The sequence below is a fragment of the Pelophylax lessonae genome (assembly GCF_965119305.1).
Source record: "Pelophylax lessonae genome assembly, chromosome: 4".
Classification (NCBI taxonomy): domain Eukaryota; kingdom Metazoa; phylum Chordata; class Amphibia; order Anura; family Ranidae; genus Pelophylax; species Pelophylax lessonae.
The window spans coordinates 260502193-260528681 of record NC_138771.1 but is presented as its reverse complement, the minus strand read 5'-3'; the positions used below and the strand labels follow the sequence as shown (position 1 = coordinate 260528681).

Sequence of the window (26489 nt, the reverse complement as noted above, 5' to 3'; positions counted from 1 at the left end):
AATGATCCTTTCATCACGTAAATGTATAAAACATTATAAAAAAAGATGAAGTATGTAGAAAAATAATAATACACCTAAATAAAGGAAGAATCCTGTATGACAATAAACCAGTACCAGATACAGTTACTATGTTACGCAAAGCCTCATAGACAAAAAAAAAAAAACACTTCCTTTACCCCCTTAACTTCGGCAAATCCTCTTCATTCATGTCTCACACACTCCCCCTCTAAAAGAATGCAGCTCACAGTGGGGTGGTCAGCAACCAAGGCAGTGCTGTTAATGCAGAAAGTAGAGGAAGGGACTAGGTGTGGTCAGTGACTAATTGTCAAGCTACAGACTTGTGATCAGCAGTGACCATGCCTCCTGAAACATTCTGTCTTCTTACTCTGGGACAGGCTGTAGTTATACTTTAAGGTGATTGTAAAGTCTAGTTTTTTAAAAAATAACAAACATGTTATACTTACCTCCCCTGCAGTTGGTTTTGCACAGAGCAGCCCGGATCCTCTTCTTCTTGGGTCATTCCTGCTCCTGGCCCCTCGCTCTTGTCAAGTGTCCCCACAGTAAGCAGCTTGCTATGGGGATACTCAAGCCGAGCTTCAGCTCCGTGTGTCCATTCAGACACGAGGCTGCCATTCGGCCATGCCCCCTCTCTCTCCTGATTGGCTAACTGACTTTGATTGACAGCTACAGGAGCCAAGGGCACCATGGCTGTGGCTGTGTCCCAGGCAATCAGGACTCATAGACATCGCTGGATAAAGGACCTCAGGTAACTATTAGGGGGTGCAGGGGAGGCTGCTACACACAGAAGGTTTTTTATCTTCATGCAAAAAATTTGTTAGGATAAAAAATCTGACTTTACAACTCCTTTATTACTATCATTATGTGTGTTAATATAGACCACAGCTCCTGGAAACTTTAAAATTTTGCAGTGGAGCTGTGCCTGTGTTGCAAGGGTTAATTGCTCCTTTATGTCTACGGGACACACACATTAAATATGTACTCAATCATTATATGAACAAGTCACACTTCATGCTTTGTAATGCCTCAAAGCAACTGTGCCCCCTTCTCAATACAAGTGACTGGGCCTAATCCAACTGGTAGAAAACAATAGAGTCTTTACTCTGGTAATCCTTTACCATTGTAGTCCTATAGTAATGATGCTTTCTGCACATACCTAACATAACCATATTAAAAATATTAAATGGTGCGGATATAAAATCTATTATTTTCAGTTAGTGCAATAAACAGCTGGAAATTTTCGCACTGAAAATATAACTCAGTTTTCTATTAACTTGGTAAATAACGTCAATGACTGCTTAACTTTTTTTTTTTTTTTAATTCTGCCTGAAGATATTCTAAGTCAAATTAAATGAAATTTAAATTTTTTGATCATTATTATGGACACTTCCTCACAGCACTAAAAGCCTCTTATTTATGTGTAATATGGCCTCTGCGGTATCTGTTCTCCTTTGCTGTACCTTAGATTATCTTAATTAGTGTGAAGAAAATGCATATGGCCTTCTATGTTTAACAGCCCAGGGCAAGGATTTTGATATACAAATTATTATTCACCATGACTTAGGTGGCAAAGGAACTAAAGAGCTTCATGCTTTTTCAGAAGCTTAAAAGACCCAAGGCCTTTCCAGCACCACTGGAAACAAATGTATTCGATTTTTCAGTACGGATGCACGGGAACAATATTTTCAGTCCTAATAGGATCATTTCAGTGGACACAATTCCCTGTCTTACTATTAAGCATTTGTAGAATGTGTTTTTCCCAGCATTTCACTTGATGTGTAGTATAATGAGCATTGTTTGTCATTTATTTAGAAAGATCTGGATTCACTGTGCGACCAGTTGCTGGCTATCTCTCCCCAAGAGACTTCTTATCTGGACTAGCTTATAGGGTCTTTCACTGCACCCAATACATCAGGCACGGCTCAGATCCTCTATACACACCTGAACCGTAAGTATTTTGTGATTCTAAATTGTAGCTCCATGAAATCAAGCAGCAGAGATTAATATGCAGCTGAGGATGCAGCATTTAAATTATAGCACATCCAATTATGCTAGGGTTCCTCTGTGCACAATACGACTAATGAACAACATCTGTCATTTTCTATCCACAAAAATCAATAGAGGTTGGGTTCACTTGATTATAGGAAAATACATGTTTCAAATTCTTTTTCCTAGATGCAGTTATTTTTTTGTACTGAAGGCAGCGCCCATGCATCACTAGTTAGATTCCTATGTTTAGACTGCATCTACAGACTAATTTAAGACTAACACTTCTGTCTAGAGCCTAACCTTTGGGATTTCACATGGGTAAGAATCCAAGTTTTGTGTTCAAACTAACTGTCTTTCACAATGATAATGATCTGAATTAACTGAGTTTTGTGCAGTCAGCTAAAAATCTTTATATATTCCTGGAAGGCAGTCAGAAATGTATCTTATGGAAAATGTCAAAATATGTCCAAGAATCTGAGTATGAAGAGACTAAAGAGATCTAAAATGTAGTACAATTAAATAATAATAATTATAATCATATCAAATACATGTATGTAATCTGTTGCACGGCTACTAAATTGCGAAGCTGCAAAGTAGATTTTTTTTTTCTATGGAGGGTGGGGGGGGGGGTACAGCATTACGCCCAGACCCCTCTTTAGCACTAGAGGTCAGGCCCCTATCCCTAGCTGCTTGTTATTTTACTGCTTTAGCATTGGAGGTCAGGCCCCTATTTCTAGCTGCTTGTCGTTTTGGAAACTTCCCACAACAGCATCCCAGATCTTTTCAGTCATTTGGACTCTGTTAATCGCAGTGAATACCCATGATCACAGACGTCTGCAATGCCTAGAAATCTCTTTTTGTTATGAATGTCTTTATAGTTTTCAAAGCAGATCTTCACCCTCCATATCATCATCCCTAATCCCCACCCCTCCTCTGGTCCTCTACCCCATTAGGATCTTTTTATTTTTTCTCAAATTATTATTATTATTATATTTTTGATGAATTTCTATGGCCCCGCCCACACCTTGTATGTCATTTGCCTAGACGAGCAAGGTGCCATGTTCCCCCTGTTCCTCTCGTAATATAATTATCACATATTCCATCCAGTAGACAAATCCATATATTCAGTAAAAGAGGAGGGGTGTGTCTAGTAAGGTGTCATCGAGAGACGTGCCAGATGAACCCGGAATATCCAGCAGCTTTTAAGTGGAGTTCCACCCGTTTTTGTGTTTATTAAAAATCAGCAGCTACAAAAAGTGCAGCTGCTGACTTTTAATCAACACACATTCACCAGTCCCACGGTCCAGCGATGTAGCCGGCGGAAACCTTTGATCTCTTCCTCTTTTCCCCCGCGGCACTGGCATCTCTAGTGTGGGCACCTGGCTGTGACAGCTTGCGGCTTCACAGCCAGATGCGCACTGCGCATGCGTGGAAGAAGATTGCAGGGAGGGAGAGGGAAAGGAGAACTTCCGCTCGAGTTGCCTCGGCTGCCCTAGCGAAAGTGGGAGTGGGTACCTGTCAAATCTAGGTACCTGCCCCCCCAAAAAAATGACATGCCAAATGTGGCTTGTCAGGGGGTCAGGAGGCCTTAAAGCGGAAGTTCCATTTTTGGGTGGAATTCTGCTTTAATGACATCACGGCAATACATAGCGGCGTGGGATTGATCGCTGCCAGAAGAGAAGAGGATCTCCCCATGACAGTGCTGTTTCCACTGGGTCGGCAAGTAACTAAAATGTATTGATCTCATTACCATTAAGGTAAGGGTTAAAAAAAAAAAGCGAGGGTCTGGTGGGTTAAAAAACCGCTTTAAATCTGACATTTTGGGAGATGTGGCTGAATGTCAGGAGTAGTCAGCAAATGACTGCAAAGGTTTGCAGTATTATTATTACTAAGGAACAGGGTTCTGATGGACATACTGGTTCCTTTGGCAGCACTTTCTCAATACAGAGGTTCAGACACATTAGGACCGAGGAAATATCATTCAGACTAGAGATGAGCAGATCTGTCCTGGGTTTGGTTTGTACAGGGCTCTGTTTGGATGCTGAATCTGAACCTCTGTGAAATCAATGGGAGCCAAATCCGTCACGTAAAAAATGCTACATTTCTTGGCTAATAGGCAAGAGAGTGTCACAAAATAGCATGGGTGTGGGCACCGCCACGAGAAACATGCACCAATGCAACAAAAAATTAAAAACTTTCATTCAGTCAAGAGCGATGGTTTTTAAATGCGTAATGTGAAACATTAATACCAAATTCCTTTAAATAACATGTCTGGGGTGTCCTAATCGTGAGAGTGAAGGAGCGCATATTTGTGATGTAAAGAAAGTGCCGCAGCAACACTGAGATTTATCAAGTGTTTAAAATTGCAAATTACATTTTATTCTCTGGCTCCGTTAAAAAAAGCAAAAAAACCAAAGCACACAGACCCCTCCAAGGGCCTGCTGTGTAATTTGGGGATCCTTTGAAGGGGCTTGTGTTCTGTTTCTTTTCTTTGTAGATGTAATTTTGTGGCAACACATCCTACAGCAAGAATAAAAAAAAATTTGCATAGAGTACCCTCAAAATGCATACCAGCCCCTTTGACTCTGGTATGGATTTTAAGGGGTGCCACACTAAAAAAAAAAAAACATTAATCTCTTCGCTTACCCTACAGCCCTCCAATCATGGAGGGATTTGGCTTGTCAGGGGGGCCCCCTGGCAAACCCCCCCTGTTCTCACATTCAAGAGGTCATGAGGACAATGACTGTTGGGGGGGCTTGTTAGGATCTGGAGTACCCCCACTCATTCACAAACAAAAATAGAAATAAAGACACCCAAACATTTAACATGTCCTTTATTAAAAAAATGTAAATCTTAAAAAAAAAAAGTGCTTCATTGTAAATGCATTGTCAATCACAATGCTTAATGCCCGCTAACTCATTGAAAAAAGAAACAGACTCAGGGAACTGGGATAGTGGTGACATCATTGCGCATATATATATGGTCAAGGCCATATGTGTGCAGTGGTTTTTCAAAAAATACGCCATGTGACCATATATAGTCAATAATGTAACTCCTCTGATCCCTGCCTATTTGGTTACATGGCCAAGGATTCTTGGCCATGTAAGTGAAGGGGCCAGGTGATATCAGTGGTTAGTAAGGATGCAGAGGATGCAAGCAGTATTTCCAAGATATTGCTGATGCCTTCGGGAGATTGAACGCTGCCAAACGAAGCTGGTGGTCGCATGGTCGCAGGCTGGTGGCAGAAAGTGGCGCTGTGCCATTTTTTATTTGGTGCTCAATATAAGCTTTACTGATTCAGTGTTTGTGCTATAAACAAAAAAAGACAGACAAAAACAAACAATATATTTTACTTTCTGCTTTAAAAAATATTGAATAAAAAAATAAAAAAATAAAAATGTCTTCATAAATTTGGGACAATATATATTCAGCTACATATTTTTGGTAAAAAAAAGTCCCAATAAGCGTATATTGATTAGTTTTCACAAAAGCTATGGCATTTGCAAACTATGGGATATTTTTATTTATTTTTACTTTTTAAAAAAAAAATTACTAGTAATGGCGGTGCTCAGCGGATTTTAGCGAGACTGCGTTATTGCGGCGGACATTCTGACACTAACTGACACTTTTGACACTTTTTGGGACCAATGACACTAATGCAGTGATCAGTGCTACTAATGACACTGGCTGAGAAGGGGTTAACATCAGGGGTGATCAAACGATTACCTGTGAGCCAGTGTTTTACTATACTGTGTAAGGTACTTTTACTAGAAAGAGAAATAGAATTAATTCCCTGCTTTGCAGGGGCACAAAATTCATCCCTTTTCTCCTGTCATAATGGCTATCTACCTTGTTTACATAGGCAGAATGCAGTTCTGTGTCTCTGTCTGATGATTTGCGGGTGCCAGAGGACATCGAGTACCCTGCACCTGCTAATTGGCTTGCGCAGTGTGTTTTCTTTTTACAGCTAAAGCTGCTGGCCCCCTCTCTGTGTATACAGCAATATGGCTTTGATTACTCACAGCTGATTTGCTGTGTACTGGGAGGTTGAAAAAGGGCAGAAGGACTGGATGTGCTACACACTTCCTGTGTACAATGATGATCTTTTATTGTGTGTGCATAGCATGCCTAAAGTCTGCAACTAGTTAACCTTTCCTGCTCCAGCTGGGGTCTGTGCGTACCCAGTATGGGACATTCCCCACTTGTATGCTTTAGTATGGTGGATTAGAAGTACAGGGGGGCTTGCTAATAGCACCACTGTGGCTTGCAGTGTATCACCCAAGGGACCTGCCACTGAGAGCCTGGACCACTTTTTTCTGCTTGAGAAACAACACTTCTTAGAGTCCTCTTTATTTCTTTCAGACATGGCTCCCTCCTCTTTCTTGTCCAGAGAGGAAGTATCTGCAACTATGAGTTTATGGGGAAAATTTCAGCCATGTTAGGCTACCTTATTCTTCTCATGGGCCCTGCTGTACAACCTGCTGTTGCTTCCATGTCAGTCTGCCAAACCTCTGACATCTGGACCAAGGGTATAGAAGTTGTATTGTATCCATTGCACTTTTTACAGGCTTGCCCACAGTTCATGTTGGTGGCCTATAATTCCTTCTGTTTTATGAGCATAAAGGACAAGATGAAGGACTGATGAAGATCCATATTTTTATATGGCTCAAGGATATGTCTAGGGATTTTGGCTCTATCCCAATGGATCCTCTAACGCTTGCCTATGGCTTTAAACTACCGCATAGTTGGGATGGCGCATTTTATATGCCTAATTTCAAGAATGAGTCTCCTATCGGTGCACATGCGGATGACCCTTGGCTAAAATGTTAGTTTGGAGCTAAGAAGAGTTCCTTTTGTTTATTTCAGGCATCCAATGTCAAGCCTGGGACTCAGCCTGGTTCCACTTCAAGTCTTGGATTCCCAAATCTTCCAAACCTGCAAACAATTCCCCCTGCATAATGAAGGAATGCCCCACTTATCAGAGAGGGGGGATGTCTGGGGACATTTGTGGCTACCTGGTCCCAGGAAATTTTAGATGCATGGGCCCAGAAAGTGGGGGCTACAAGTAAATATTTCAGACTCTACCTCCACTCTGCTTCATGTTGTTAAGCCTACCAATGTTACCATGAGGGCTTGCAAACCTCCAAACTGCTTTGGCAAAGCTCTTCTCTCAATAGGTCATAACCATTGTTCTGGAAAAGGAACAATTCCAACTTGCTCACTGTTTCAAAAGCAAAAGGATGCATTCACCCCATACTGTATCTAATTCAGCATGGAATCTATAAGGCCAATCATCATTTCCTGTCATCTGGGAGACCTTCTGGCCTCTGTGGTGGGCATACAACTTTACCAATTTATTGCCCTAGCTTTTGGTTTGTCCAATGCATCTTGAGTCTTCCCCAAGATCCCAAGTCGACTTGCTTTGCTTCATTCACAGAGCAATCTCATTTTGGGATACTTAGACACCCTTCTTTTGAGAGAACAGTTAGCATAGACAGAACAGTAGAACAGTCATTGTCCAACTGACTGATCTGACTGAGCCTGATGGCTCATGAACCTCCAGAAGTCAGTGCTGAAACTGACTCACTCCATTAAGTATCTAGGCATTATACAAGATACTACATTGTCCAGGGTTCTTCTTCTGCATAAAAAAAAGTCCCAACGTTCAGCTCCCATATTTAGACTCTACAGTCCAGAATCCAGCCAACCATCTGCTTTTGTATCAGAATTCTGGTTTGAGGCAGTTGCATGTGCCCAATTCCTGTTCTAACATGTGGGACAAGAAGGCATTTTCTTTGAACTATTACAATCATCTTACCTCCAAAACCAGGCTAGCCTTGGCCTGGTGGCTCATGAATCCAGCTCTGGAGCCTGGAATGTTTTCTCGATGGATGCTAGCATGACTGGCAGGGGAGCAGTCCTGGAAAAGAAAGGAATTTAGGCTGCACAGGAAGAGTATCTCCTAATCAAAGTTCTGTAGCATATAGTGAGCTGTCCAGATAATCCAGATTTCTGTTCTGCTTTCCTTGTTGCCATCTCCTCTTCGAGGCGAATGTTTGAGTTTGTTGAGTCTTGAGACCTAAAACCTCTTTTCTTCCCTTACTCTTAACCCGAACATTGTTCTTCTGGCTCTCTGTCCTAGGCCTTCACATCCTAAGGAAATTTCCCTCCACTGTCTCTTTTTTTATCATTTCAAGGGTCTATTTAGGAGACAGCCTACCTCCCGTTCTCACAACTCTAGGTGGATTTGGCAGCTCATCATTCAAGCCTATGAGCTCAAGGACAAGGGTTTACCATTCTCTGTCTAAGCGGGCTTTTTAGTGTCAGACATCTGTTTCTCAGATGGGATGGGACAGTTTCTCAGAGGAATGAGACAGTCCAATCTCCCTGTTTCCATAATCCACTTCTACTAATGCTTTTCTGCAAAACTGGAGCATGATGGGAGAATCAGGGGTTATAATAAGCTTTCTTAAAGTTTTTTCTGCCAGTATTCGATCTCCTGAAGGCAGCAGCATACCCCAGTGTATCAAAATTACTCCACCCTGTGTCCCTTAGTAAACTCTAAGAATAAGATTTTATGGTAAGTCAAAAAGCCTGTTTTGTTTTTTAAATTTAGTAAATAAAATACATCATTATCTTTACCAGTTGGAAAAAAATTGTCAAGGGCAAAAGGGAAACAAAAAAAAAAAAAAAAAAATGAAATGTGTGTTTAACATAGAAACATGGAAAAGTGATGGCAGAAAAAAAGAGTGGTACATCGAGTCTTCCCTTTATTATTATTATTTTTTTTATACATGTTTTGTTTTGTTTTATTGAGTTTGTGAATTATAATAAGTGTGTGCTTTAATGTAAATTGCCTACTTTATAAATAACCACATTCTTAGACACACTGCTTCCACCATCTATTTCCTGAACACTGCAACCTCGCGAGGACAGTTTTATTTCCTTTTTCATTGGGTAGAGCCAAACTGTTATAGGCATATTTAATGACTTATCAGAATGCACAGAGGTCATGTAACTCAGCACTTAGTGATATGCTCTGTTTCATTTTCTTAACCACATTAATAATAAATAGAATCTGATCAGTTGCTATGGATAAGAGTACACTTGTGCACGTTTTAGTATGCTATTAAATAAGACCCTTTGTGTTTGTTCATTGTTCCTAGAATTTAATATGATTCTGTTTCTGAAGCTAGTAGGCAGGAAAGATCTTTATGTATAAGTGTATAATCTACATAATCAGCACCTTGGGTGGTTACACGAACTTTGACGTTTTTATGAAACTAAGACAAGGCTTGCCAGAGTGTCTCAAGAATATAATTTGCTTCCCAGGTAGTCAGGGATGCAATTATGTTTGCAAAGGAATGTATTTGTGCCCATAACAATAAGAAGAGGGATCAGAATGTCTAATGAAACTCAAATTAAACGGCTAGTGCATATTCCTGTACTAACTAGCCTCCTTTTCTGCTCTAAATTACAGAATGCAAATTTTGAGCAGGGGATGCAATTAGTTAATCAAGCCACCATAGAAACATACTGTGAATTATTGCTGTGTATTTCCAAATAATTGCAGTTTAGTTTTTATTTTTGCATATATTGCAATTTTCCATATTTATACTGGCTTTTATATTTCCATTTAATGGACTTGATTAACACAAGCTTTTAATGTTTAAATTGCTTTTGAAAATGTAATTGGAAGTTTGTAAGTGGATAGCAAAGTGCCTATATATTTGTTGGTATGTCACATGGCATTTTCTGTGTATTATTTATACATGCTCATTCTGCAGCAGTGCACCAGACTGATAACGTATGGATAGGGCACAGGCTACATTACCATGCCTATGCTATATTTCTGCTTTTAAATACATCTGAAGTCTACTGGCTAAAAGTAGGAAAAAAAAGAAAATTACATTTCCCCACAAGACGATAATATCCTCATTTGGAATCCCAGACAGCTGCAGTTTAATGTACCAAATACCAGGTAGGTATCTCATAATGTATCTGGTTCATTTGATCACAAATCTGATACACAGCTGGTATTTTTCAGCAAGGGCACAGAGCAAATAAAAGTACCACGTTTCTGTAGTTTGGCCGGAATTTAACCTTTAAACCAGGTAGCTACAATACATAATAATATAATGCTTTATAAAACACATTTGACTGTTGTCATTTCCGTTTTTATATGTTGTACATACTTAGAGTTCTTTACTAGCACTGACACTAAAGAAAAAAGGAATATATCTTCACTAGAATATTGGGTGGGTGTGTATGTAGTTGAAAAGATGTTTTCTTTTACAATACACAGTAGTGCTGCATGTTAATAAATCCATCACACATATGAAAAAAATGTGGTACAATGAGAATACAATAATTTAGACTTTCAACAAAAAGAAGTATTTTCCTGTGAAGGTAGCTGTTCATAAGTGACACATATTTTGGTTTTAGGCCCAATGCCCTAAAGATCACCCTATCTCTTATTAGGATACAGGTGGTATAGGCCGGCCCGGTGTTCCTCTTTATCCTGAGTGCTTCATAGTGATAATATATAGTTATTTGAGAGATCTATGTGCATATTCTAAGAGAGATTGTGTTTATTAATGTCATTGGTGTTATTACAACCTGTTTTCTCACTGTCTTTTTGATGGCGGTTCATCCAGGGTCTAGCTGACTAATACAATTCTACAAGTTCATCTTCTGAGTAAAAATTAAAGCTCATTCATATTGTGTCAGTGTGTTACTTAAAGGTATATACAACATGTCTGAACCTAGAGTGTTAGGAAGGCTGGATGATTTACAGGGTCAAAGCAGTGCAAATGAGCATACACTTAACAGCAACCCCCAAGGGGGCAGTGCTACATTCCATAATAGTATAGGACTTATGAAAATTGATAAATATAAAAACAAATATGCACTTTCATGCTATGGTGCTGCCGTTAGCACCAACAAACACAACCTAGTGTGTAATGCAGGCCACTCGTATTGAGCTTGCGTTCCAATGACCAGAAATGATCCCTGAGACCCAGCAAGAAGTGACGTCAATGATGGCGGACGTGCAGCCTCAATGCATTTCACATAACCAGCATCATAAGATGGCAGCAGGTTAGCTACCTGATGACACTGGTTATGCGAAATTGAGGCTGCGCGTCTGCCATAGTTGAAGTCACTTCTTTTTTTTTTATATCTGATTAATGGAATGCACATTTCTCAGTAGTTTGCTACATAAAGGGCCTTGTATCTTAAAGCTGGCATTTATCTTCACTATACCAACTATCAACTAAAGATATCCCCTAAACATTTATTTTGGTGTTTTGAACTGTGTTTTTAATTGAGCATTGCATTCATTAAAAAAACAATGTAAGCTTTAGTTATGTGTGCGTTATAAAATGATTACTGAATAGTTGTAGACATTGCTTGTGGATAAAGTTAACATTTTACATTTTGTCACTATTTTTTCTAGGGACACGTGTCATGAGCTTCTGGGGCATGTTCCTTTACTTGCTGATCCTAAATTTGCCCAGTTTTCCCAAGAGATTGGACTTGCTTCACTGGGAGCATCTGATGAAGATGTTCAAAAACTTGCAACTGTGAGTGTGTATAGTAAAAAAACACTACATCAGTATATCAATATATTTTTGTGGCTGTTTAACCTTTACATTTCACATAGTGATGTACATAATACAATATATTCTATACTCCTGGTGTGCAACCTGTAGCCCATTGGTGCTTGCTGTGTGCCCCTTTGCAAATCCCAGGTAGTGTGAGAATTGATTTAAAAGGGAGCTGTAATGACAGTGATCGTTAGCAGTCTTACCTAATGTGTCCTCAAGTGTCTAATTGTCTATTCTAACAACACCTGTAGCATTATAAATAGGAAAAAAATCAGCAGCACTCTAATTAGCTCTTCTTGTAGTATTTTTAATAATTAGTGCATTGACTGCATACAGTAATGTCTCCAACCCCAAAATAGCCTTCCTTGACTCGTTTCAGCACTTTTGGCTTGCTATCATACTGCAAGAAGAGCTAATTGGTGTGCGGCTGATTTTTTTCTTCTAGTTTCAATAAAGAGTGGACTGAGATGGCCGACCAGGTTGTGCAGGAGAGGCCAGTCTTGGGCGGAACTTTGGATCTGTATGGGTTTCAACACCTGTAGCATGTCTGCAGTCTCCAGCCTGTACCATGTCTGCAGTTATGACTGTTTTCTGTAGCATTAAATGTACTGAATAGTATGTGCAACTCTTTGGTGCTTTCATGGGCAGTTAAGACCTCCTTTATGCATAAGCTGATAACCAAAGCTCTATACTGCTAAAAGTCTATTTATCTAACAGACAGTGAGGTTGATTTACTAAAAATCTAGAGAATATTTGCTTTCAAATTCAATTTTCACTTTGCAGAATGGATTATCACTTACTTTAGTGAAGGATGTGAGATAAAAACAAACAAAAATCACTTTGAAATCAATCTTGTGTAAGGAAAATGAATTAAAAAAAACAGAATTTGTGCTTGCCGATGATTGAATAATTACCATCAGCAAAGCGTTACCTCATTCACTAAAAGCGGCATTAAACCCATACCAAAAGTACAATCTATTGCAGCTGACCAACCATTAGATGTAGTGGCTGCATTTGTTTTCTTTTTTAGGCTTTTTTCTATTTCACCTGATGATCGGGCCAGTAGCACATTTCCTGTATTAGAGTGTCTCCACTCTGGATTAAGGAGCATGGGGGACACAGCAAGCAGCTGCATTGTCAGTCTGGGGAGAGGGGAGTGTTAGTACTAGCAAATTTAGAGTGATACTAAAGTTAAAAAAAAATTTCCCCCAAGAGGTTGTAAAAAAAAAAAATAAAAATCTGAAAGACAAAGGCATTTGCATCAGATACTACCTCATTACAAAATACCCACCTTAGAACAAAGCCCTTCCAGCAGCACCCGCTAACCTCTGATACTGCCAACATGTTCACCCGTGTTCCTTCTGGGTTCGTGTCCTCCGGCCGTCTTCATGGACCCGCAATGATGTCACGCCTGTGCATGGGAACCGTTCTCTGAAGGAATGACATAGGCGGCCGACCCTTCAGAGCGCATGTGCCGGTGATGTCACTGGCTGCATGTAAAGTAAATATCTCCTAAACGGGGCATGTTTAGGAGATATATACAGTACCTATAGGTATGCCTTATTAAAGGCTTACCAATAATAAGTAAGTTTACGTCCTCTTTAATGCATTCCTTGCATTAAGGTAAAAAATGTTTTTTATATCTCTGCCCCATCCTTCCCTGTGTGAAGAGGAAGAGAGGGGAGAATAGATCCAGTGCTGTGCATGTGGCTGCATCTATTCTACCCTCTCTTCCTCTTCACACAGCACTCGACCAGCAGCAGAAACCATTGGCTTCTGCGGCTGTCAATCAAATGCAGTGAGGAAGAAGTGGAAGGCGGTGCTAAATCCCGCTGTGTAAGTCTATATAGCACGGCTCCATAGACACACAGCTCAGGAGCACACAGACATTGTGTGCCTCCATAGCAAGGGGCTTGCTATGGGGAAAGATGAAGAGGAGGAGCCGGGAGTAGAGAAGAGGAGGATCAGGGTTGCTCTCTGCAATACCACTGCACAGAGTAGGTGAGTATAACATGTTTGTTATTTTAATTAAAAAAAAAAAAATTACTTTAGTAACACTTTAAATACAGTAAAAAATTGAAGTCACGCTCCAGCTACTACTTTAAAAGCAGTTACAGCAAACTGTTTTTTTTCCCTTTTGTGATAAAGGTTTTACATAAATACAAGCTAATCATTGTAAGCTGTCTTGTCAGTAGTAAATGGTATGTCTTATCTCTGTAACTGCTGCATCTGCAAAAGAGCTTGTTCTTTTGAAAAGCAACAGACTTCCTAACCAGTTCATCAGGTGAAAATAAAAAGAAAGCCTAAAAAAAGAAAATGAATGCAGCCATCACATCTAAGTGATCTAATTGGTAAGCTGCAATATAATAAATGTTTGCTCTTAGGTTTAATACTGCTTAAAGTAAAAGAATATAGCTTAATGATGTAGCCTGCCATCAGTACCGGTAACACTCCCAACACATTTAAGTTGTGAACCCAGACAATGACCATTCTGGCATCTTTGGTTTGTTTGGTTTATTGTATATTGGGGATGGGAGAAGGGAATGAGTGGGATATTCCTCTGGCTCTTCTAGGCTTAACTGGGACTTTGTACAAAAATGCTCACTAGCGCTGTCTTGGCGCCAGCTTCCTGATGCTTGCAAATACTGCTTAGCTGAATTAGTGCTGAAACCTCGACTTTAACTTGTTTGTTAGCTCAGAAGCTCCAGGACTGTAGAACTTTTGACTCCTGATACTCGATTAAGCTCAAAAGTCCCTGAACAGCTCCCTCCAACACTTCACTGGCTGAGGTAGCTCCTTGTCACTACTTGTGCTGCTGCAACTCTTAACTCTGTACACTGCACACTGTACACTGACTCTTCAGGGCCTAACCACGGATACCCCTTTACACTTCAGGGTCGTCTGACTAATCACCCCCTTTTACACTAGCTGACTCCTGGATCCCTAGAACCTTCTCCGGAGTGGTCCCCTCTGACACTAGGCAGACCCCAAGGGGCAGTCCACAGTACTCACAACCTTTGTAGGCTTTCCTGGAACTGGACCCCTCTCTCTGCTGGTTCTCGGCACACCGGATCCCCTCTGCAGCTCAGCTCTGCACTCTTTGAGTTCCCAGGCCGCCACCCGAGACACCCGCTTCCTCTGACAGGAGGAGAGACAGCCGTACTCTCCCTCCTGGGACTCTGCTTCCCGCCAAAGATGCTGCATCATGCGTTCCTTCAGAACTTATACCCACTCTCAGAATCCTCTGTGACAGAATCTGCCTTCTGGGGTAGATACAGCCCTGAGTGTGCCTCTGATTGGGTTTCCTCCACTGCCAAATGGGAACCCTCCAATGGAGCCAGTGGGGAGACTCCCCTCTCAGCTGAAACACCTGGGAGACATGACAGCCAGCTGAAATCATGGCCCTGCTGTTAGGCAGCCATGGCCCTCTATACTTTTACCTAGTACATACCTGTGGGGTGCTACAATGAATTCCTTGAAATTGTGTTGGTAATCAACCAATCATGTGCAAGCAAAAATCTTTTTTTTTTTTCTTAATGATTTGGTATTCTCTGCAAAGTAACTTTGCACTATATTTTATCTCATTTGCTAAGGCACCAACATTTTTGTTTGTGGTTACTGCATACTTTAGTGTAACACTCAAAGTATTGAGAAAACACATGATGGATGCTGAATGCCTAAAAGAGGCAATGAATAATAAAAAAAAAATGCTGCTTTAATATATATGGAAAATGCACCTTTAGTCAATAATTGTGCTTGTGTTAAAAATCCCTCAAAGGGCAAAGAGGCAATATAGAAATTCTTCTTTGTGAATAAAGCAACATACAAACTTCGGTACTTGAGCTAAAGAACTTTTCTACAACTTTCAGAACTTTGTGATAATTATCTATTGGTTTCAGCCTTAAAATTCTTGCAAGATTTTATGACTCTGATTTACATCCATGTTGATTTCTTTATGCGGACAATAAAAAAAAAAAATGACAATACAATGAAAATGAGCAAAATACAAAATGTTCTTATATTTTTATCATGGATATTAAACAGTACAGAGGGCATGTGTATGTTTTGAAATGAATAAAATACGTGTCAGCTGCAATGCCTCCGATACACTAAAGATTTTGATAAATGACTGTCACGTTATAGCAGTGCTATTTGGCTGATGCTGGGAGCTATGTGTGTTTTCACCAAATAAAAATGTATATTACCATCTGTTTCCATTAGGTACAGATTGAATTTTCTGATTATATTTTTTTAGTGGATTGGTATGCTTTCCCCTCCCCCCCCACCTTTTGGGGAGATTGATAGGATACTCTCAGCTTTCCATTGTCTAGATAAAAAAACAAAAGAATTGCTTCAAGACTTCCCACAGTGGGTTCAGTCTTCAGGGAAACTAGTTAGGAAAACCAAACTCTTTCTATGGAGAGAGAGCAGACAGGCTTACTGTCCTGGTTACTGAGGATTGTTGGTTTATGTATGCATTCACTGAGCTGTGTTGCACCAAGAGTCGTTAATTCATATATATGTGGAAATGACACAGCATGTTAAATTCCTAGGAGATTCTACAGTAGTTTCTTAACTTTACTTGGGTTTAGAGAAATGCTATCAGTTTATTGAAAACTGAGTTCAGCCAATCTCATGTGCTTGGGCTCCTCAACATAGGATGTCAGATTTTGGAAGCTGAGTTGCGCAAGCAGACATATGGATTTTGGTGTTTCTAAGAACTTTCCATGAAGAGAAATGTATATTTTCCTACGTGAGAACACAAGATCGTGTAAGCCAGAAGGAAGATCGCTGGCAGTCAATTTTAACCCAATGCATAAAGCACACAACCAATAAAGCTTCATTGTTCCAAGAGATTTTCAATTTATTTTTAGTTAGCACCATAGGCAGCACTTACATTCAAGTACAAGTGGCCCTTATGCTAATGTATGCTTTAATACAGCCACTGGACTTGTCATATGCTCTCAATAAGAGTGCCAACTATGCCCTCTGCCCTTTTATTCCCCCTCCTCCATTCATAGAAGCAGTATTATAGCATCCAGCAATGAAAAGCAATCTATAAATGGAGGCCTTATCCATTCATAGAGCACTTACCATTGATGAAAGCTATAGTACAGCTTCTGTGAAAGGAGAGGGGTGGAAAGGCAGGCATAGTCAGCACTCTTCATGACTGCCACAGTGGCCAGTGGCAGCTGGTGCTAAAAATTTTTGGGGGGCGCAAGCAAACCCCTCCAGGTCCGCACTCACCACGGTCACAGCTCCCCTGACACAGCTCCCCTCCACGGCCTCCATGTTAATCCGGTCTTCTTTCTGGGTTCCAAAATCTTAACCTCCTGATTGGCCGGGATGAGAAGCCGGAAACCGGAAGTGACACGATGGGGAATATTGATTTGCTAAACTCAAAAGTGGGGGGGGGGGGTTTCGGGGTTCAGATGCTCTGCGCCCCGGGGACAACTTAAAACTAGCCAATTAGAGCCTCAGGCTCTAATCATATGCTTGTAAAAAAATGACGGGCATAATAGACACCCATTAGTCCGGCGCTCTGCATAGTACACACACATAGAGGGATTTATTTTTAAATAAATGATAATATGACTAACATTTTTTAACTTTATTTAGTCATATTATCATTTATTTAAGAATTAATAAATAAATAATTCTATGATTAGCTTTCCTATTTGTCAAAACTCTGGAGAGTGGCACCCCTGTGCCCCTCATGGACCGGCCACCACTGCTAGTGGCTGTTTTACTCCTGTGGCACTTGGTAGATTACCACTGCAGGGATATTGGGGGGGGGGGGGGCAGATATGGAAGATTTCAACTAAGACAGCAGCCACTAAAACAAGGGACACTTGTCAATGAATTTAAGTAATTGCCCTTGTGCTGCTTTAAAAAAAAACATAGGCTTTAAATATTATGATATATAATGATTGGGTGTCTTTTTGGTCTTAGGCTGCTTGACTAGCCTAGCCAGTAATTGTAAGGAATCAGGCAGATGTACGTCCATCATTTTCAGTCAAATAAAGTGGTAGACATTGGCTCTCACCAAGGGGCAGAGTCTAAGGAATGTTCAATCTTTGCAATTACCCTTTTCAAATGCAGTTGGAACTGGGATGCATGGAACTGGGATTACATTGCCCTTGGTATTACCCCACTGGCTACAGATGACAGGTAGATGTCCAGTAAACGCATGAAGTATTAATAGAGATGTAAGCATAATTAGAAACAGAATAATTATAAAATCAGCACTTGGGAAAATTCCCCAAAATATCAAATCACTTCAGCAACTGGAAAGACCCCATGACCCCAAACAGGTTGTCAAATTCATACAATATATTCCCAGCGGTTAGCGATATACTCCCTTAACAACTACATATTGTCAATGCCAGTAAACAAAAATATTCAAGTTATGTTGCAAACAGTGCTTCATAAAGTATTTTATTAAATGCTGACCAGAAAGATAGACCCTATATACCCTATATACCAATGGGTCATGTTAGGGTTGTGCATTAATAAAAAAAGCCACCAGGTGCCGCACTACTCCCTGAGAGACTGAAGTTTCCAAGATTCCTTACTTCCACCTCAAATTACATAAAACAAACAAAGAAAGTATTTGTACTGTGGTATTATATGGATAAACCAACAAAAACGCTCATAATTGTGCTCACATAAAATGTGCTAGTGCAATGTATGTCAAAATCAACACTGTGATACTCAGTCTTCCTATCTACCACCAGGTGTGCACCCCATACAATGGATTCTTACCAGATAAAATAACCTATTTGGTCAGATATAGCATGCTCTTATAATCTTTCTTGGTCCTCAGATCCACATCCTTTAGGCCTCCCATGTACCTCATAAAAGAGATATCTTCATAGTATATTATGTGGAGCGGCTGGCAGTATAAACTGGTTCTAGAGGGGCAAAGACAGCAATGGTACCCGGAAGCTTCATGGAGCCAGCTGCCCAGAGTGTGTGCTAATGGCTTGTGCAAATGACCAAAACCATTAGAGAGGATTTCTTTGCGTGTATAGCCTGGTGCCTAGAAGCACCAGGAATTTGTGAGTACCTTGTGTTTTTTTTTTTAAAATAAAGAGATTGTTTTCAAGGTTATAAGCACTTGTAGCAGAATTTCCAGGCATTGTGCCAGATGTGGGTCTACCAGGGTTACCGCTAGTAACAACAGCACATTTAAGCATGTTCTCCAAGTGTGAACACTGAGACAAGAAACAGTCCAGCATCTTTGGGTTTTGTATTTATTTTAGGAACTTGGATGAGAGAAGGGAATGAGTGGGATACTCCTCTGGCTCGACTATACACTGTAATGGGACAACTGAGAAAAATGCCTCTTGACGCTGACTTGACGCCGGCTGAATGCTGGTTAATGCCGGTTGGTGCTTGTTAACACTGACTTGCTGTCCTGTTAACTCTGTACTGACTTTGACACTTCCCCGGTGACACAAAGTCCTTTGCACTGCTCCCTTTAGCCCTCCTGGCTAAGGGAGCTACTTGAAATACTGCTGCAGCTCTTAACACTTCAGGGCCCGCACCGGCACCCTCTTTACTCTTATACTTCTCTTCAGGGCATAGACTCAGGCACCCCCTTTTCTAAGCTTCCTCTTGGTTAGCTGGCTCCTGGATCCCTCTGACCTTCCTGAAGTGGTCTCCTATCCTAGGCAGATCCCGGGGCAGTTTACAGTACTCACATCTCTGCTTTCCTGGAAACTCCAGCCCCAACAGCTCCGTACAGTCCTCAGCACATTGGATCCCTCTGTGCAGCTCAGCTCAACCTTGTGTCCTCTAGGCCAACCGCCCAGGACACCTTCCCTCACACTGACAGGAGGAGAGACAGTCATCACACCCCTCCTGGGACTCTGCTCCCCGCCAAAGACACCCTGTCATGTGCTCCCCTCAGACTTATATCCCCCTCCCAGGATGCATTGCAGCAGAATCTGCCCTCTGGGATGGATACAAGCCCTGGTGCACTATTGGTCAGGCTTCCTCCACTGTCCAATGAGAGCCCTCATTGAATACAGTGGGGAGACTCCCCAACTCAACAGTCACACCTGAGAACACATGACAGCCTGACTGGACAATCAAGGTCCCACTGATAACCAGGCAGGGTCACCCATATACTTTTCCTATACTTGTCCTAGCACCCACTAGGAGAGTGCTACACACTATTGAGATTTTTTTACATATGGTATCTGAACATCAGGGAGTGAAGTGACGTGACGAGGGGTTATCCTTGGGGTCTTATTGGAAATCCCTCTGCTCTAGCTCAGGAGAGGCTAAAAGGCTTATTCTGACCAAGCTTAATAGCAAGGTTGCAATGCTGAAGGTGAGAGTTCAACTGAAGGGGGGGCACTTTGTGGTGATACACTAATTTGTTTATCGGAACACTATAAAGAAGGAAGGATTGAGAAAGTTTAATTAAGGAAGGAGACCGATGAATGGGAAGAGTTTCACAGTTATTTCAAACTGCGCTGTTGTGGTCTATATCTTCATTTGTTTTCTTTGGTTTTATTTGATCACTGCATGAATTTATACGCACTCATTAAGCATGAAGTTTATACGATTTTAAACCAATAAGGATTGAAGCTCATGTGACATAATATAGTATGCCTTAATTCTTAGGTCTGACTTTGGTTACATTTTAATTTCTTATTTGTTGCATATTTATTGATCATATTTTTTACTTTGTAGTGCAGCACAATTGAATATTGGTTTTTGCACAACACTTTTTTATGAGATGGTGATCAGTGCCTGCAGCTTCACACCATTATTAAGTAGGTTATATTTATTGTATAGGATCCCCTGTTGCTAGTACTATATGGAAGATGACTTGAAGATTTTCTTTAATGACACATACAATTTGTATTTGTTAAGGGAGTATGTCTGTAAGCACTGGGATAATATTGTGTATAGTTAGAAACAGGCAGGAGGTCAGAATGGCCAAGCAGAAATTGTGAGCCGTTGGCCTGTTACAGTGAACTGTTGGCAGTCACTAACGACTGAGGTTGAGAAATGCTGGTAAAGAGCACACAACCCATAGTTTTACCTTGGCAATTATGGTCTAAAAAGAGATTGGGAGGAGACTTTTTACAAGGGTGATTACTGCTGTGTGTAGGAAAATACCATACTAGCAGAATTTTAACAAAAATAATACATTATTGGCTGAATTGCCTCTATGTATTATATTAAAAGATCTGTTTAGTAAGCCAACTGGTTTAAGGAATTTTCACTTAGCAAAAAATAACATTTACCTATCATTTCAGTTTAACAATAGCTACAATTTCTACTACATATCTATCATGATTTAGGATATTTTTTTTTTTTTTAGCTTTATTGATTTTTTTTTTTTTATCAGAAAATGTTTTGTTCAGGGTGCACATTAATGAAATATACAAAAAGGAATCAGTTCAGATTGGGCCTGTTTGGAAACCTTCTTAACACGTTTGCAATAATTAAGTACAAACAGCTAAATGAAACACGTGCAGCAACAGATTGGAAAAGCATAAGCATGTATACGAGCAACAGGTTTTTTTTATGCTAAAGGGATAATAAAAGCTTTTATCAATCTGCATTTGCTAGGCCTGCAGCCAGTGAAGCAGCATTCCTGGAATGTATTGCAGTATAATCTGACTGTTTCCAATTCCCAGCACACTGTGTTGTATGATTTTGAAATGGTTGAGTCACTCTTTATAATGTGATTCTTTGGTCTTTCTAGGACATGACAGATTTGTTTATATGGTTTCTCATATTTATCCATAATAGGAAATAGACTCAATGATAGCTATGTTGTCTGATCTGTTCCCGCGCATATTGTATTGTCGAAAATGGTTTCCAAAGTGTTTGCTGAAATCCTAAATCAGATGCTAAATACAGAAGACAGAGACTTTGCTTTTGTTTATATTTTACCTTTATATACCAATATAATATAGTAAGTAAAATGTCCAAACCCCCCCAAAAATGTAAAAACAAGGATAACTATTACATTTTTAAAATACCAATTTTAAAATTGAAGAATAAATTCTTGCAGGAACTGTTACTGCAGCAGCTGTGCAGTTCTAATTCATTTTACATAATGTATTTTGGATAGATGGAGTTCCAGGTGCCTCAAATTGGTTACATGGTTATGATGAACAACAGAATGTGTGCCTGCTTTCTGTATTACCATTCTTTTTGTTTAAAGCAGTACTTTTGCAAGCTTTAATACTTGAATTTATATGAACCCCTAGGTGGCATCTTATGCGTTAAGGAATAAATTTACCCTAAATTCCCCAATCTGTTAGTTATATTAAAGGAAATACCCTGGCAATGAGTGGTAGCCCCACCTGTACCCTCTCATATGCCAGAGTTTAGTGTTAATAGTGTGTAACAGCAGTAAGTGGGACCAGAGAGTAAAGGGCCGTACACACGTAGCGATAGTCGGCCGTAAATATTCGGCCACCGACCGATCGGCCGATTGTCGGCTTGTTAGTATGATGCTTCCGACAACCGACAGCGAATTTTCGGCCGAACAGAATCTGGCGTGCAGACTTTAAAATTTTTGTTGGCCGTCACCAGAACGGCCGATTGTTCGCCAGTCAGTAGAGAATTTGGCCGACAAACAGCAGATTAGCAAGACTGGGCATGCTCAGAAAAGAAAAAACACACGGAAAGTTAACCATCACATGACATCACTTCTGCAGTCGGCTGTTGTTGGCCGACAAGTCTTTAGCACTTTTCAGCCGACAGGACAGCACTGGACAAAAGACGGCCGATCGTTCTGCTGACAATAGCTACGTGTGTACGGGGCTTTATGTGAGGTAATGTGAGGTGGATAGTGATTCATATAATGGAGAAGCTTGTAGAAATGAAGACTGCTGGTCAGATATAGACCTGCCTGTAGCCTAACAAGTGACAACCTGCTAATCCATTGATAGGAGCTGTGATATTAGCATGATATGTGATGGGTGCATGTGCAAAATTATAAGATTGTGTTAAAGGTAGGGTGTGTTGAGGGTATTGATTTTAATGGTGTGGTGCCCTTTGCAGCTATAACAGCTTCAACTCTGCTGGAAAGGCTGTCCAAAAGGTTTAGGAGTGTGGCTATGGGAATGTTTGGCCATTCTTCCAGGTGCGCATTTGTCAGGTAAGGCACAGATGGAGATGAGAAGGCATGGCTCGCAGTCTCCGCCCTAATGCATCCCAAAGGTGTTCTATCAGATTGAGGTCAGGACCAGGGCCGGACTGGCCTATCGGGATACCGGGAGATTTCCCGCTGGGCCGCCGGCCCTGGGGCAGCGGGGCCGCTTTAAGATGCTGCCGCTTTAGGAATGTTGGCCGCAGCCGCTTTAAGCATTGGGGCCGCGGCCGCTTTAAGCATTGGCCACTGCAGTCCGGCCCCCCGCTGCGTGACGGACAGATACACTCTTTCCAATCCGACGTCATGCCGCTCATAGCGGCCGCTTTAAGCATTGGCCACTGCAGTCCCGCCCCCCGCTGCGCGACGGACAGATACACTCTTTCCAATCCGACGTCAGCCGCTATGAGCGGCATGACGTCACATCCAGCGGGAGCGGTGGGATCTTCTGACTGCAAGCAAGACGGCGCCGGTCCCTCCTACAGTCACAGACACCGCTCCAGGCTCCAGCAGCAGCATTTGGCTCAAACATACCAGTAATCAAAACCTAATTGAGGATGAGGACAATTTGCATTGGAGAACAACTGCTTAAAGGGTGGTGATCCCCAACACCATATAACGTTGCATAACACAAAGGTCTCATATATAGTTTGAACATAGAGATGGGCATCCGGAGAGAACCTGTAAATAATAGAAAAACGTTCCCCAGTAAGGCAAGTTATGTCTATTTGGTATACAGTAGAGTGTCTATTTGGTATAGAGACTGGTGTGTTGTCCCATATGGTGTCAAGAATGTTTGAGCCTCATGTGAGGTGAGGTATTTTTTACTATGAACTATAAAAATTTGTATTTTTGATAAATAAATCTATGGTGGCATATGTTTGGTTGCTGTGTTAAAGTCCTAAACAAAGGGGAATTTCCTTTTGTCTATTACTGCAAGGATGATGGCAACCTCTTCCAAAGCTTATTTGGCATATATTTATTGTATTTATATATTACCAAACATTGGAGGCTTATAGAAGATTAAACCCCAACTCCAGCCAAATAATTTTTATTAGTCTTTAGTTAAAAAAAAAAAAAAAGTCAAGTTTTTCCAGGCCTTTTCTCCAGTCTGTAACCCCACTGGGGAAATTTTCCTTCACTTCCTACCTCTGCGATACGATAACTATACAAGAAATGGGGGAACTAGAAGAGGAAGTCATGGAAAGGATGTTGGGGGAAGATCAATGTAACAGATCAGCTCAGTTACAAGGAAACTTGCTGTATTCTATGTTCTAGAACAACTATACGCCAATTTGTGCTGTAGCCGAGCTCCGGGCCAGACTGGCCTACCGGATACCAGGAAATTTCCGGGTAGGCTGCCTGCCCGGGGGCCCCTTTGGGCTGTAGGCAGCTGCGGCAGTGCCAAGGACCGATCCTGGGCGGGTGGCCGTGTACACCGTGAGCTGAGACAGAGGGAAGGGTGCGTCAAAGTCCTCTTCTCCCTCCTCCCCTCCTTGTGTACGACACACAATTCTTGAGTCTGAAATGTAAGAAAGTCCTGCCTCCTAGACCGGCTCCTGAGATAGATGGCACACTGATCCAATGCTGTGAAATTTAATCAGTGTGACGTGATCATAGGAGCCGGTCTAGGAGGCGGGGCTTTCTTACAGTGGCATCCCGGGCAATTCAAATCCAACCTCCCTGACACCGCAGGAGATTGCTGATGTATGTGATCCAGGCACAGATGAGGCTTCATTTGGTGGGCACTGGTGAGGCTCCACTGATCTCTTGTATCATGTCTGCAGTCTCTGGCCATCTCTTGTATCATGTCTGCAGTCTCTGGCCATCTCTTGTATCATGTCTGCAGTCTCTGACCATCTCTTGTATCATGTCTGCAGTCTCTGACCATCTCTTGTATCATGTCTGCAGTCTCTGTCCACCTCTTGTATCATGTCTGCAGTCTCTGCCCACCTCTTGTATCATGTCTGCAGTCTCTGCCCACCTCTTGTATCATGTCTGCAGTCTCTGCCCACCTCTTGTATCATGTCTGCAGCCTCTGCCCACCTATTGTATCATGTCTGCAGCCTCTGACCATCTCTTGTATCATGTCTGCAGCCTCTGCCCACCTCTTGTATCATGTCTGCAGCCTCTGACCATCTCTTGTATCATGTCTGCAGCCTCTGACCATCTCTTGTATCATGTCTGCAGCCTCTGACTATCTCTTGTATCATGTCGGCAATTCAAATCCAAGCTCCCTGACACCGCAGGAGATTGCTGATGTATGTGATCCAGGCACGGATGAGGCTTCATTTGGTGGGCACTGGTGAGGCTCCACTGATCTCTTGTATCATGTCTGCAGTCTCTGGCCATCTCTTGTATCATGTCTGCAGTCTCTGAGGGGGAGTCTGGAGAGGAGTCAAGAGTTGGAGTGGCGCTGGAATGGGGGTCATAGGAGAAGTCAGATGTGTGTGGAATGTTGAGAGGAGACTATAGGATAAAACCATAGCCACCAAGCTGGAGCCAACTAACTGAGCCCTGCACGGTGCACCTGAGAGGAAGTCAGGGACAGCGCCACCAGGCCAGTTTGAGGGGGGGGAGGGTCAGTGATGTAAGAGGGCATTAATATAAAGGCTCCCCTTATATCATTACCCCCCCACACACACACACACACACACACACACCCATTCCCAGAGTTCCTGGGGTCCCCCTGGATTGCTCCACCTTCACCACTTTTAACCGGGATTTTCTATATATATATATATATATATATATATATATATATATAATAAACTCCAATGTGCTTTCATATCTGTCTTATCTATAATACACTCTTCAAATGTGCTTTCAAATGCATGGTTTTCCCTTTTAAGAACAACAAAAATGGCATCATGCTGTTGGGCCGGTATAATAATGCTATGGGGCTGGTATGAAATTATTTCCAGGGCTGGTTTTTATTCCCAGTCCGGCCCTGGTCAGGACTGTGTAGGTCAGTCGAGTTCCTCCACCCCAAACTCGCTCATTCATATCTTTATGGACCTTGCTTTGTGCACTGGTACACAGTCAAGTTGGAACAGAAAGGGGCCACCCCAGACAGTTTCCACAAAGTTGGGAGCATGAAATTTTCCAAAACGTCTCGGTATGCTGATGCCTTAAGAGTTCCCTTCGTTGGAACAAAGGGGCCAAACCTAACCCCTGAAGAAACAACCCCACACCATAATCCCCCCTCCACCAAATGATTTGGACCAGTGCACAAAGCAAGGTCCATAAAGATATGAATGAGCGAGTTTGGGGTGGAGGAACTTGACTGGCCTGCACAGAGTCCTGACCTCAACTCGATAGAACATCTTTTGGATGAATTATAGCGGAGACTGCGAGCCAGGCCTTGTCCAACATCAGTGCCTGACCCCACAAATGCGCTTCTGGAAGAATGGTCAAAAATTCCCATAGACAGTCCTAAACCTTGTGGACAGCCTTCCCAGAAGAGTTGAAGCTGTTATAGCTGCAAAGGGTGGACCAACTCAATATTGAACCCTACGGACTACGACTGGGATGCAGGCGTGCCAATACTTTTGATATAGTGTGTGTGTGTGTATACATATGTACACTTTTCACCATAATACTTACTGTGCATATGTAAGGATACAACCTTTAAATCCTGTTTATGTATAGCTTTTCTAAATCTTTTGTAAATACCATATAGATGTAAAAATAAGGGATAGTAATGTATGCTACCAGGAATTGTTACATTTATAAAGCACTTGGAT

At 41.5% G+C, this 26489-nt stretch overlaps 1 protein-coding gene across 1 annotated transcript in view; it reads left to right on the top strand.

Moving 5' to 3' along the window:
• The window catches only part of TPH2 (tryptophan hydroxylase 2), a 342612-nt gene that overhangs the window by 98125 nt on the left and 217998 nt on the right, over positions 1 to 26489 (top strand). The window contains exons 7-8 of the mRNA XM_082253110.1: positions 1831 to 1966; positions 11465 to 11591. Of these exons, the coding sequence (XP_082109236.1) occupies positions 1831 to 1966; positions 11465 to 11591 (263 nt within the window). The remainder of the gene's footprint in view (positions 1 to 1830; positions 1967 to 11464; positions 11592 to 26489) is intronic.